The sequence below is a fragment of the Manis javanica genome, chromosome 2, assembly GCF_040802235.1.
Source record: "Manis javanica isolate MJ-LG chromosome 2, MJ_LKY, whole genome shotgun sequence".
NCBI lineage: Eukaryota > Metazoa > Chordata > Mammalia > Pholidota > Manidae > Manis > Manis javanica.
Genome location: NC_133157.1, coordinates 185,955,355 through 185,968,482, shown reverse-complemented (window position 1 = coordinate 185,968,482; position 13,128 = coordinate 185,955,355). Strand labels below are relative to the sequence as shown.

The following is a 13,128-nucleotide window of genomic DNA, read 5'->3' as shown; positions in this document are numbered from 1 at the left end:
CCTAGGGCTCTGATGTGGGGCTGCGACTGGTGGAGGGGAAAGAACTGCCTGATCCCTCCTTATCTTTCTCACTGAAACAAAGGCCGAGAGCCCAGGTGAGGCAGTGATGGCCTCTGCAAAGATTTTCCTAAGTGCTTGAACAAGCAAGCCGGCCAGGGCGCACCTGGATACCCCTTTTCCTCTTTTACTTCACTTGTTACTTTTGCATGGGGACCTGGGATGGGGGTAAACTCATTGTGCTCTAGGTGCAGCGTGGCAGCTCTCTCTTGGTATGCTGGCGAGTTTAGGAGGAGGTAGCTGTGGATAAAATAAGGTGGGGCAGGCATTATGCGCATAGCATATAAAGAAATCATTTTGCAACAGGGCAGGGAAGTCCTTCAACCTCTTTTCAGAGCTGTATTATAATTTTCCTTTTCAGTGGAGAGGGATTACAGCTCCCTCCCTTCTTGGCAGAGGTGAGAATGCCAGAAGCTGGCAGGCTTCCAGGGTGGTTCCATTTCCCACAAATAGGACTAACACGAATGTGAAAATTCCTCCAAGTCACTGTTGGTAGAGATCACATCATGCCTCACCCCTTGACTCTTGAGTAAGCACTGGGCTGAGAAGATTTTTAAACAAAATTGCAAAGGACTCAGGGACACAGAATAAATCCTACTTTATAGGAGGGAGCAGCCACTCTTCCCTGGCCCACAACTATGATCTGATTGATAGCTACTTACTGGAAAAACAAAGATCAATGGGTTGAAAACAACAACAACAACTAAGTAGCATATAGACAATGAATGAAGCCAGGAAAATTCCTGGGATAAGTCAGAAAGCATGTTCCAACCACGTCCCTTCCCTTAGGTTTACTGGTTACTGATTAAAATGATAAACTGCCAGCCAGTAAGTTCTCTTGCATTTGTTCTAGAATTATTTATTTTGGAATGTTTTCCGTGTCCTTTCACAAGGCTGTGCGGTATAGCAAATCCACGCAAGTGATCCCTCCGTTTTATTTGAGAAATGAGGCCCATACCCTGACTTTGCTGATGGGGTGCCGGAAGCATTTGTTGTCTCCAGTCTCACTGAGCGTTATAGCATAGAACTGTCCCTTGTTGAGGTAGGTCATGGGGCCCTCTCCCTGTTTCTGACGGAGAGATTTGGTGGCTTCCAGGGTGTACTGAAACGTGCCACTGTGAACAGAAAATAAACAGTGGTCAGATTCACTCACTTGTCTTCCTAATCAATTTCACATCAACATTGTTTTGTTTGAATATTAACCAATATTTACCCTATTTCGGAGACAAGACATAGCATATGGCAAAAGCAGACCAAAGGTTATTGCCAGTACAATGTATACATTTCTAATAGAGGCCCGTAAACCAGATGGTTTAGAAGAGGAGGAAGTCCATGATGTGCTTGTCTAATTGTGCAAGGCTGTGCAGGGAGAACTGTTAGGCCTTACGTGGTGATCAGTAAGGCCTGAATGAAGCTTAAGAACTGGTGGAATTTGCCACTTTCATCCCAACAACATGTCAAATGTGTGAATTTTTTTTCAATTCATATGTATCTCTCATCTTCTTTTTGTCTAACGATAATGTTGCAAATAGCTATACTCCACTTTAAAATATTTCAAGATATGAAAATCTAAAACTCAAACATTCATTACTGAGAATCTAGTCCCATTGCAAAGAATGCTTTTTATTTTGTTTTTGTTTTTCAAGCTTGCAAAAGAATGCATGACAGGGTTGCTGGTCTATGCCAGGGGTTTGCAAACAACGGTCCATGGGCTAAATCCAACTCACTGCAGTTTTATAAACTGTTTTATTGGAACACAGCTACACTCATTCATTTATGTCTTGTCCATGGCTGCTTCCATGCTACAACAGCAGGGCTGAGTAGTTGTGACAGAGACTGTATAGCACACCAAGTCTAAAATATTTGCTGTCTAGCTCGTTGCAGAAGAAGTTTGCAAATTCCTGCTCTAAACAGTTTTCCAATATTTAAAAAATATTATTTAATATACAAAATAAAAAATACTTATTTTTCCCAACTTTGAGAATATATCAATTGTGTTTAATGAGCCACAGGTAGGAACCACAGTATTTTTTGTTTAACATGTTCATTCAGAGAGACTTATTTCTGCTACATTGTAGGACGGCACATAGTGATGATCCAATAACAAATGCGCTGTGTGCTTTCTGAATCCTCAGAAGCTCCTCACTGGGGCTATCTATTTTCTTACCTCTTCAATTTCATAGTCTTTGAAAGGCTGGGTACAAAAATTACTCAAAGTTTGTCACTTAAAATTGTTTACTCACAAGATTATGAGGTATTCTTTGCTTTCTATTTTAATTATTTCTGCAATGTTGGTTTTTTTAACTTTTATAATGAGAAAGAAATTTAAAAGGCAAAATAGTATTTCTCTTATGTGATAAAAATCTTAGACTTAGGCTGATAAATTAAGCAAATTTCAAAGTATGTATCTCAGAAGAAGATGGGAAATAAATCATTCAAGACAGAATCAACTCCACTGTCATTTTGCCTAAAAAGCAATTTCAGTATAGCCACTGAATCACAAAATTTGAAACCTGGACAGCATACTAGGAACACCCAGACCAGTAGCTTGGAACTTGTCTAGGGCACAGACTGCTGGAAAAACACAGAGAAAGCTGTGAGCCTTTTCCCAAGAAAAAAACCACATATGAACATAAATGATTTTGAATATAATTTCACTGGCTCATGTCCCCCAAGCCTATTCATGACACAGGGTAAGAACCACGTTCCTCATTTCACAGTTGAGGAGAGACGGGAAAACTTGATCACTCCAGCAGACAACAACAGCAGCAGAAAGAGAAACCAGGTCTGTAACTGGTAGGTCTGTGCTCTTTTGATTTTTTCACTGGCCTGATAGCTGATTACACAGTGATCTGGATTTATAGTATACAAATTGTGTAAGGATTTCTGTATTTTAGAAGGTGATCTGTATTTAGAAGGCAGGCATCCCCCCTGCCTCCCCTTTTCCCTTCACCGCACTCCCAAATTCTGATTAGGATGATCTGGGATGGATGACTGGGAAGCCTGAGGCTGGAGCAAGAACCTGAAGGATCAGGACTTCAAATGGAAACAGAATAGAAGAAGGCCATACTCATAAAAGCAAAGGGGCAAGAAATATGGTGGGACACAGGATTTAAAGTAAAAAAGAACTGGTGCATAGAGGGCCCTGACCCCCTTCATAAAGAATTTGTGTTAATTCTGTCTGAAATGGTGAAATCACTGAGTTTTGTCAATGGGAGAGATCAGTTCATTTCCTGCCGTTCTCTCCTGTATTCAACTGTGATCATGACCAAAGAGTTTAAATATCTGGCTCCTCTACCTAGGATGTTTTTAACCCTCCTCCTTTCCATTGAAAACTCCTGCTGATAATCCTCCGCGACCTGGCTCAAATGCCCCCCTATGCAGCTTTGCCCAGCTCCACTCCCCTTCCTTCTTTCCTCCTCCCCCAGGTCTGCAGGCCCCTGCAGCTTTCTGTTTACATATCTCTGTGGCAGAACTCAGCACTTGTCCATCACCACATTTGTTTCCTCCAAAAATCTAAGGACATCTCACAAAGAGAGGTTATGTCTTATCCCCAATCCTATGGCACTGCTGGTACATGGAAGACACCTGAGTGTATGATAGCTGGTAACTAGATATGTACAAAGTGGAATGAAAGGAAAAAAAAGTGTTGAGGGGAGATCAATGATCTTGCAATAGTTTTGGAGAATGTGGTCAAGAGTAAGTCAGAAGGGACAAGACAGGTAGAGGAGAACATTCAGCAGGTGGCAAGTGCTATGAAAGTACAGCAGGAAGGCAAGCAGACCCTTATACTTCTAGAGTGGGTAGCTGGGAGGATGGTTCTGTCATTAGCCACAATAGGAAGTAAGAGGGGAAGACAAGATGTGAAAGAAGGGGCGAAGGAAGGAAAGAAGAGGGAAAGAAAGAAAAAGAGTCCCATTATGCATATGTTGTGTTAGAGGCCCAGGTGTTTGAGGTTCAGAGGAGACCAGATGCCTAGCTAACAGAGGCACAAGAAAGTGTACAGGCCTCAGGAAATTGGGCAAGACTGGAAACAGTAATTTGGAAGTCACTGTACAGAGAAAAGAATTTTCTTTTAAGGGTTTAAAAGTACAATTTGGGAGTACATTTGGCCTCAGGAAATTGGGCAAGACTGGAAACAGTAATTTGGAAGTCATTGTACAGAGAAAAGAATTTTCTTTTAAGGGTTTAAAAGTACAATTTGGGAGTACATTTAAAGGGTTATTAGTTCATCAGTTTCTAGGACATCTCCTGGTAGCCTACCTTGATGTCTGGTCAAACATGTATTCCTCAGCCCCAACTGAAGCACTCCGAAATTTCTGCAAAATTTAAAAGTCATCAAAATCAAGAAAAATAGGTGAATTATTTTGTCAAAAGAAAAGTAACACATGTATTCAAACTATTTTGTCCTTATTTTAGAAAACAAAATTATGTATTTTTTAGTATTGTTTTCAATTACAGTGAAAATAGTTACCATTTGTGCACAGACTTGCATATCACCTGCACACTGAGAACTACACTCAACAGAAAATACACTGTGCTTTGTCTATCATTCACATGTCTGTATTCAGATAGGTGTTCCTAAGGCATTTGCAGGTACTAGAAACTATTTCCTCAAACATATAAAACATCTCTTCCATCTTCAGTTATCTCCAACTCTTATTCCAAAAATCACAAACTTTGAGCTAATGGAACATTACTTACAGAGAGGCCATACAGCATAGCATAAAGCAGGATTCAGAGTGACTAGGAACATAGTTTCTGAAGCAAGACTATCTAGGGACAAGTTCTAGCTGTTTTTCTTGCTACCTTTGTAAACTGAGGCAAGTGCCACATTTTCTCCATCTGCAAAATGCTTACTTATACTGATTAGAAGCCTTAAAAGTGTTAACAGAGGTAAAGTACTAAGAACAGCTCCTGGTGCACAGTGAGCTCTACATATCACTTGACCATATGCAATTCACAGCACTGTAAGAGTAAATTTGCGGGGTGGGGATTTAAGTCTTAGTATTACATGTGAAGAAGCTTGGGTCCAGTGATGTTCAGCTATATATTTAGTGAATGCACTTCTAGCATCTCTTTCTAAGAAACAGCTTTCCTGCCTCTTGTTTCTCTTCCATAAACTTCCATTATTTGACCAGCAGTTCAAAATTTTCCTTCTGGAAAGGGTCACCCATAGCTATTTTACAAACAATCTTCACCGGTCCCTAACCACCATCTCTGAATTCAGTGTACCATCGTATCACAGTTTATATGTACATATATAAGACCCTTCTCTTTACCCAGTCTTATAAATTCCTTGGATCCAAGAAGATGGCTTGACCTTCAAAGTTTACCCAAATGCATCCCAGGAACATTTCACAAATACTTGTTGACTGGTTTCTCAAATCATGACAGAGAATCAAAGATACAGATTTGTTGTTTCTTTTGCAACCAATCAAAGCATTCAAAGGGAATTTTCTGGGGCTCCACCATCTGATTCATGTCAAGAGAAATACAGAAAATATATAAAACACTGTCGTTGCTTCAAAGATATAAAAATAGGTCCAGGAGATGGAAAAACTCACAAAATGATGAAAAACAACAACGAAAGAAACTAAAATACAGCAAATGACTAGATATGAAAGTCTATGTTGAATAATTCATTCCTTCTTTCATTCAGATGTCCTGACTGGAAAAACACAGAATGCACATTAACAGGAAAGGATGATCAACAAAATTATAGGAAGGTTTCATAGAGATTGTGGACATTGCTCTGACCCTTCAAAGCTAAAGACAACCTGAATTGAGAAAAAACAATCCAGGTGAGAGAAGACCACCATGAGCCAAGACAAACTGATGGGTTATAAATGTCATATGCACACATCAGGCCAAGGACATAGGCCTGACCTAATTAGGGCCTAATTTAGGACCTAAAAACCTAGATACTTACTGCCTAGTACTTTGGCACTGAAATTGATTATAATTGAACAAAATTGAACATTCGGTTTCTTAGGCAACCAGCCACAGTTTAAGTACTAAGGTGCCATATGTGACTAGTGGCTAGTATATTAGGTAGCATAAAAGAAAATTCCCAATCTTGCAGTAAGTTCTATTGGACAGGGCTAATGTATGAAAAGGTGTTTATACTCAGTATAGTTACAAATTAGGAAATTTTTGAGTAGGAAAGTAGCATGATCAAAAGGCATCTAAGGAAGTGACTTGGAGATAGAGGAGATGCATTTCTAAGGTCTTCTTTGAAGGAATATGCAGTAACCCATAACACATGGTGAGCGAGTATTAGTAAACATGCCCTGAATGAATTTGCTGCCCTTACCATATAGCTCTGCAGCCTGAGGATAGGCTAACCTATTAAAACATATTAGACTTATAAATTCTACACTTCTAGTTACTCAGATGATATGAGGTATCATATACTATGACTGGTCCAATTCAAAGAGACTCTGACAACTATACGCTAACTGAAATAAAGAATCTTACTCCAATAACATGAGTGTATGTGGACAAGAACTGTTTAAAAAAATAGTTAATCTGTTACTAACATAGATATTGCTTTTTTTTCAAGTTTAAAAATTTATCTTTAATCTGTTACATTATCTTTGTAATTTAAAAATAATTAAAGATACAGTCCACCTGAAGAACATCACAAACCTCTATGAGCCTTGCTCACCTTGATGGATCACATGGACCTAAATAATGTAGTATTAAGAATTAGAACCAAAATGGCTTGGGTCATTCTGACTACAGTTACCAAGTTTCCACAGCTGTTTGGGAACTTTTTAATATAATTTGTAGGATGCCAAAGGGCAGGCAGCCGGCCAACGGTACTGTACCTTAGTGTGATATGATGTAACACATCTATACATTTCTCAGTCATTTGGACTGAAAAAAATGACAGTAAAAAGGTATGATAACATGTATTTTATAAATCATCTTTAAAGGACTTTAGGCATCAGGTAGTATTAGAACATTACATTTAAATTTTGAGTATTAGAATTCTAGTTTTTTTCTTGGATGAAAGGAAGGAGACATTTGCCAAGAATCTATTACAAAAAGACAATGTTTCTCCAACTGTGAGAAAATCATATATAGCTAAACAGTTCAATGTCTTTAATCAGTTACCAATTTTTTAGGTTTTATCATTCATTTATTCATTCATCCACTCTTTCAATAAATACTGAGCATCTGCTTTGTATCAGGCACTGTGCTGGGTGCTATGGATACCAAAGGGAGCAAAAAGAAGAGGGTCTCTGCTCTCCTGAAGCTTCTGGTCTAGTAGGGAAAGCACATTAATCAAATAATCATTCACTCAAAAAATTACAAACTCTCTGTAAACACTCTGAAGAAGAGTAACAGCATTCTGGGAGACCACAGCACAACTGAAAAAGTAAAAACTCAGTCCCACTACAGCCCTGATGGCCCTAATAGAATGTACTGCTTCCAGCAGCTCAAAGGCAAGGCCAGCAGAAAACATCAGTGATGTCTCCAAAAGAACCCAGGAGACAGTGACACAGTGACTAAAGCGAATAACAGCCCCTCTTCCCCAGGATTGCTGCTTTCGTAGGAAAGACATTTTCTAATTTTCTAATCACTTCCTAATCAGTCCTGCTTTGCCCATCGCATCTCCTGAACAATGATTACTGTTTCCAGATTGCCCCAGTGTCCAGAGCTGACTGTTACTTCCATAATCCCTCCTTAAACTTATCCAGTGTAAGCGCAAACAGCAGAAGAGCTCCTCTCAGTCGTCTTACTGAATCATCCCTAAGGGTTGCCTGCAGAAAGAGGCTAAATAATATAACTTTGACTACTGATGTGTTCATGGTGGTCTTTGGCTGGTGGAGTTGGACACAAAGAAAATTGACTATACTAGGAACTGAAGGGAGAGGAGGACAGGGAGGGCTTCCCTAGGAATTCACACAGAAGGAAGGGTGTGGAAGGGGGTAAAGAAGATTCTTTAACAGTGTTGTTCAGTAGAACTTTGGGTGAAGATGGAAGTGTTCTGTATATTCACTGTCCAATATGGTAGCCACTAGCCACATGCATCTATTGAGCACTTGAAATGCAGTTAGTGGGACTGAGGAAGTGAATTCTTTATTTAATTTAAACAATATGTGGCTAGTGGCTACGGTATTAACACACCAGAATTCTAGAACATGCGCAAAGGTCCTGAGGCAAGCGGAAGCATAACAAGTTCACAAAACTGAATGGAACCCAGAGCAGAGATCACAGGGGTAAAGACGTGGAAGATGAGGTGGGAAAGACAAAGGGGGAGCCGAATATGAAATGTTTTGTAATCCTGTTAAAGATTTAAGTCTTAACCTGAAATACAATGTGATTTAAATGAGGGAGTAACATGATCAGATTAGCATTTTGAAAAGATCATCCCAGGTGCAGTGCATAAAAGCACACAGTATTATAGGCCAGAGACAATGATAGCTTGGGCCAGTATGGTGGAAGTAGAATGGAGAAAAATGGGTGGCTTTCAGAGATATTTAGAAAGTAAAATTGGTAGAATTGATCATGAGGGATGAGGAGAAAACAAAATATCAAGAAAAAATCCCAGTTACTTGAGAAACCAGAAGGGTGGTGGTATCACCCACTACGATGGAGAACTTGATGGAAGATTGTAAATTAGATTTGGGGTGTGTGGCAAGTCAAATAGGCAGCTGGATATAAAGGTTTGGAGCTCAGGTGAGAGGACTTGGCTGGAGAAAAAAATTTGGAAGTCTTTAGGACATACATGATAACTAAAACTATGCCATGAAACCAAGAGCATTTTCAAGAGGCAAGAGTGATACAAGTATCAAATGGTGCTGCAAAGTAACAGCTTTAAGAGACATGGGGTTTCCATAGCCATTCTATTCATGAGGTGTGTAGAGGACCACTATGATTCTGAATAATGGGCCATCCAATCTCATCAAATTTAACTACATATAGAGAAAACTAAATCTTCCTAAAGTATAAAATGTGCATGCTAAGGACAAAATTTTGCTTGATGTAATAAAATAATAGAAGTTTGGTGGTACCATATGCATGATATCATGTATTTAAAATAAGCATAATAAAATTGAGTTCATTAATCATGAGGGAAGCCATGTTCGAACTTAATATTTGGAACATTTTAAAGATTTTATCCTTTAAACTTGGGGGAAGAAGGGAATGGACTCCCAGTTAAAATTAATCATGCTGGACAAGGTTTAGATTCAGGATAACTTTCAAAATCAGTCTATAGGTGAATATAAAATCAATGACAATTATATGTCTATTGGGCATGTCAAATAATCATTCTTTGCTTTCTTTTCAGGATTCTCTGCACTCTATATTAATTTGACAAATAATATACCAAGGTTTGAGTTATGAAATGCATGGTAGAGATACCTGGTGCTCATTCATAAACAATTCTCATTCCTGAGCACATGAGAGGGCTAAATTTCCCAATCCTCTTACAATTAGGACCATGTGGCTAGTTCTAGCTAAACAGGAATGGTATGTGTCACTTTCAGGTAAAAGTATTTACAAGTCAGTGTACAATCTTCAAGATCTCTCTTTTCCAGCTGGAGTGTCTTCAGAAGTCACATATAGAGATGGTAAGGCCATAGATGGAGGGACTGGATTCCTGAATGACTAACTGGAAGAGAGGTCTACAAATATGTATCAGGATTATTATAAGCAAGAAATACACTGTTAGTGTACTCAATTCCTAAATCTTGGTATTCCTTTATTCCAGTAGCTAGACTACTGTTAACTGACTTACACAAAATTGTAGTATAGAATAGGCAAATTCATCCTTTGATTACAATATATATATAAATATAATATGTATGCAGTATATTATATATATATAATTTTTCTGTTAAAAACTCTTCTATCTCTTCAGTTTTATGTGTTTTCTAAAACATTCTAGATTTAATACCATTCTGATTTGTATTTACCAACTATACTCACTGTTTATTAGCTGTGTGACCTTTGACAAATTTCTTAATCTCTCTGAATTTCTGTCTTTTTTACCTATAAAATGGGAAAAAGTAACATCTTCTTTGCACAATTGTAGTAAGGATTAGAAATAAAATGTGTGAGCCACAGTGCCTGGGGCTCAATAAAGGACGTCTATTGTTATTTCTTTTTGCAGATATAAACAGATAGTAAGCTTCCAGAGAATAGAAATCAAGGCATGCCTCTTGTCTTCTAGTCCTCCATCCAGCACACTGCATAACACCCATATAAATGAACAAATACTTACCAAATATTATTATAAAGAGGACATACAATAAAATATAAACAAAATTAGCTAAAATCAATCCATTAAAGAATGTTTAATGCTACCACTGTCTTTAAAAAAAGTTGCATCCTGAGTTGAAACAAATTGCTTCCTTCTTTGACACCACTACATAAACCACACACACATACACAAAAGATCAGTCTCTAATAGCAAATGAAACTTGCTAATTCAACAAGGTTCTTCGACATTTTAATAGTTCGCCTTTAAAAAGTACCAAATGTTAGACAAATTTTCCTTAGTGAAATTCACTTGATAAATTCACCTTATTTTATAACCAGTTGGTAATGCCCAGCTACAGATCATAATAAGTCATTCCATTTAATTTACATCAGATTGAAATACAATATGCAACTTTAACATTGATTTCTAAAACTTGGAGAGCAGCTAAACCAAATTTGGTAGGAATAATCTTCACATTCAGTTTCTGGTAAATTATTTTCTCATCCTCTTCAAACTAAAACCCAAAATACAATAGCTTCCTTTCACAAGCCTCTTTATCTACAACACAAACACAACTGATAACACATCCCCCGATAGCATGATGGTTCCGTTGATATTGGACCACATCCATGGACTCTTCTGTGACTAATGGAATATTTCTACACCACGTGAGAAAAACATCAGTGTCAACCCTTCAGTGAAAGAGGTGAGTTCCTGACATTCCCACATTGAGTGACTCCCTTTTCCTTCTGAAGCATCCTGACTGCTTGGGGACAAATCAAATATGCAATGATACCAAAAACCCTGCAAGATCCCTTGCTCAGTTAAAAAAATAAAGTTTGTTAAGTATTTCAAACAACATGGCACAAGAAGCTAAGGAAGTTTACTTCAGGACAATATTTTTATGACAAAGACATTGCAAATTTGATTATAAAGCCCCAGAACTCTAGGAGTATAGTAACCTTTTAAGGGCAGAGACTATACCATCTCATTCTTCTCCTGCCCTGTCCCAAGGAACACGGCAGGCACGCCAGGGTGGCTGGCTCTGCGAGGGGAAGGGCTGCTCAGGCACAGGGTCTTCCCTAGCTTCTGCCAGTGCTGCAGATAGCTAGTCCCTCTTGTTCTTCTCTGCATCCGAAAGACAGGAAATAGCTAATGACCACAGATAAAGGACCCTCAGCTTTTTTAAAAACAGTCTGGGTAAGCCACTGTCTTAAGCAATGAAACTACTGAGAATTATATTTTACCACATCTCCGCCACTTGGTGCAGTACAAACCATGGGCATACTTAGGCTCTCTATACCTGAATCTCCACTGTTGAAAGATAGAGATGACAGTAACAGTTCCTACTTCATAGCATTTTTGTGGGGATTAAATGAGTATATATGACTTAGAATGAGCCCAGCATGTAGTAAGTGCTCATCCAATGTTCATTATTTTTAATACTATTACTGAGGGATGCAATCTCAACCCCAGGGAGTGGTATCTTGTCCCAGTGGCAACTAAGTGGGCAGCAGGCTACAAATACCAGGCTGCCATGGCATTAACTCCTCCTCAGGAAATCAGAAACCACAGGTCTTCCCCTTCTGTCATTGTTCCTATTGGCCCAGGAGGGCTGGAAAATGGGAAGCCAATGACCATCATCCCAAGTGCAGAGGCTTTGCTCCTAAATGTTGAAGAAGCTTACCAGAACTAATGAAAAAATGCATTACCTATTCTGAGTCAAAAATTGGAGAAGTGAGTCACAATTAGAACAGTTTTACAAAGATCCTAAGGCAATTAAATGGAGACAAGATTGTCTTTTCAACCAGTGGTGCAGGAATGACTCGCTATCACAATGGGGTTGAAAAAAACAGACCTCAATCTTTCCCTTATGCCACACAGACCTCAAAATGGATCATAAACCTGCATGTAAGGGGTAAAACTATTAAAAGTCTAGGAAAAAAACAAGAGAAAATCTTTGTGATGATGGGTTAAGCTAAGACTTCTTGAACAGTATACAGCAAAAACACAAAAAAGAAAAAATTGATCATGAGGACTTCATCACGATTAAATACTCCTATGCTTTGAAGGGCATAGTTAAAAAGCAAAAGGCTACCAGACTGTAACACATATAACCGACTTCACATTAGTTAAGGAACTCTAACAACTTAATAAAAGGAAGACAAATAACCCAATTTAAAAACTGAGTACAATATCTGAACAGACATTTCACGAAAGAAGACATAGGAATGGCCAAATAAGCATATGAAATGATGTTCAACATCATTAAACATCAGAGAAAGGTAGATTCAAAGCACACTGAGACAGCATCACATATCCATTAGAATTGCTATGGTGAAAAAGACTCATGATACAAGTTTGGGCAAGAATGTGGACAATGGAAATCCTCAAAGACTGCTAGTAGGAATGAAATTGTACAACCACCTCAAAACACTGTACTATCTTACAAAGTTACACATGCATCTATCACATGACCCAGCATTTCTTATCCTAGGTATTTACCCAAGAGAAAGGAAAGTATATGCCCACATTAAAACATATGTATGAATGTTCATAGCACATTATTCATAATAGTCCCAAACCAGAAGCAACCAAATGTCCAATAACTGGTGAATAAACAAATTGTGACTTATGCTTATCATGGAACACTATGTATTTAGCAATATAAAACAACAAACTATCAATACAAGCAACAAAATAGATGAATCTCAAAAATATTATGTGAAGTGAAAGAAGACAACATAGAAAACTATATCCTCTTGCATTCCACTTGTGAAATTTTAGAAAAAGCAAAACTCTAGGGACAGAAGGCTCCTGAGTGCTTGCTAGGTGCAAGGGAGAGGACGGGG

General features: G+C 38.4%; 1 protein-coding gene across 6 annotated transcripts in view; it reads right to left on the bottom strand.

Annotated features, from left to right (window-relative positions):
• GRHL2 (grainyhead like transcription factor 2) overlaps positions 1–13,128 on the bottom strand; it is a 136,704-nt gene that overhangs the window by 75,234 nt on the left and 48,342 nt on the right. For all 6 annotated transcript variants that reach the window (XM_017651745.3, XM_073229907.1, XM_017651744.3 and 3 more), the window contains 2 exons: positions 4,321–4,376; positions 1,016–1,172 (listed from right to left, as the gene is read on the bottom strand). In XM_017651745.3, coding sequence (XP_017507234.3) covers positions 1,016–1,172; positions 4,321–4,376 — 213 coding nt within the window. The remainder of the gene's footprint in view (positions 1–1,015; positions 1,173–4,320; positions 4,377–13,128) is intronic.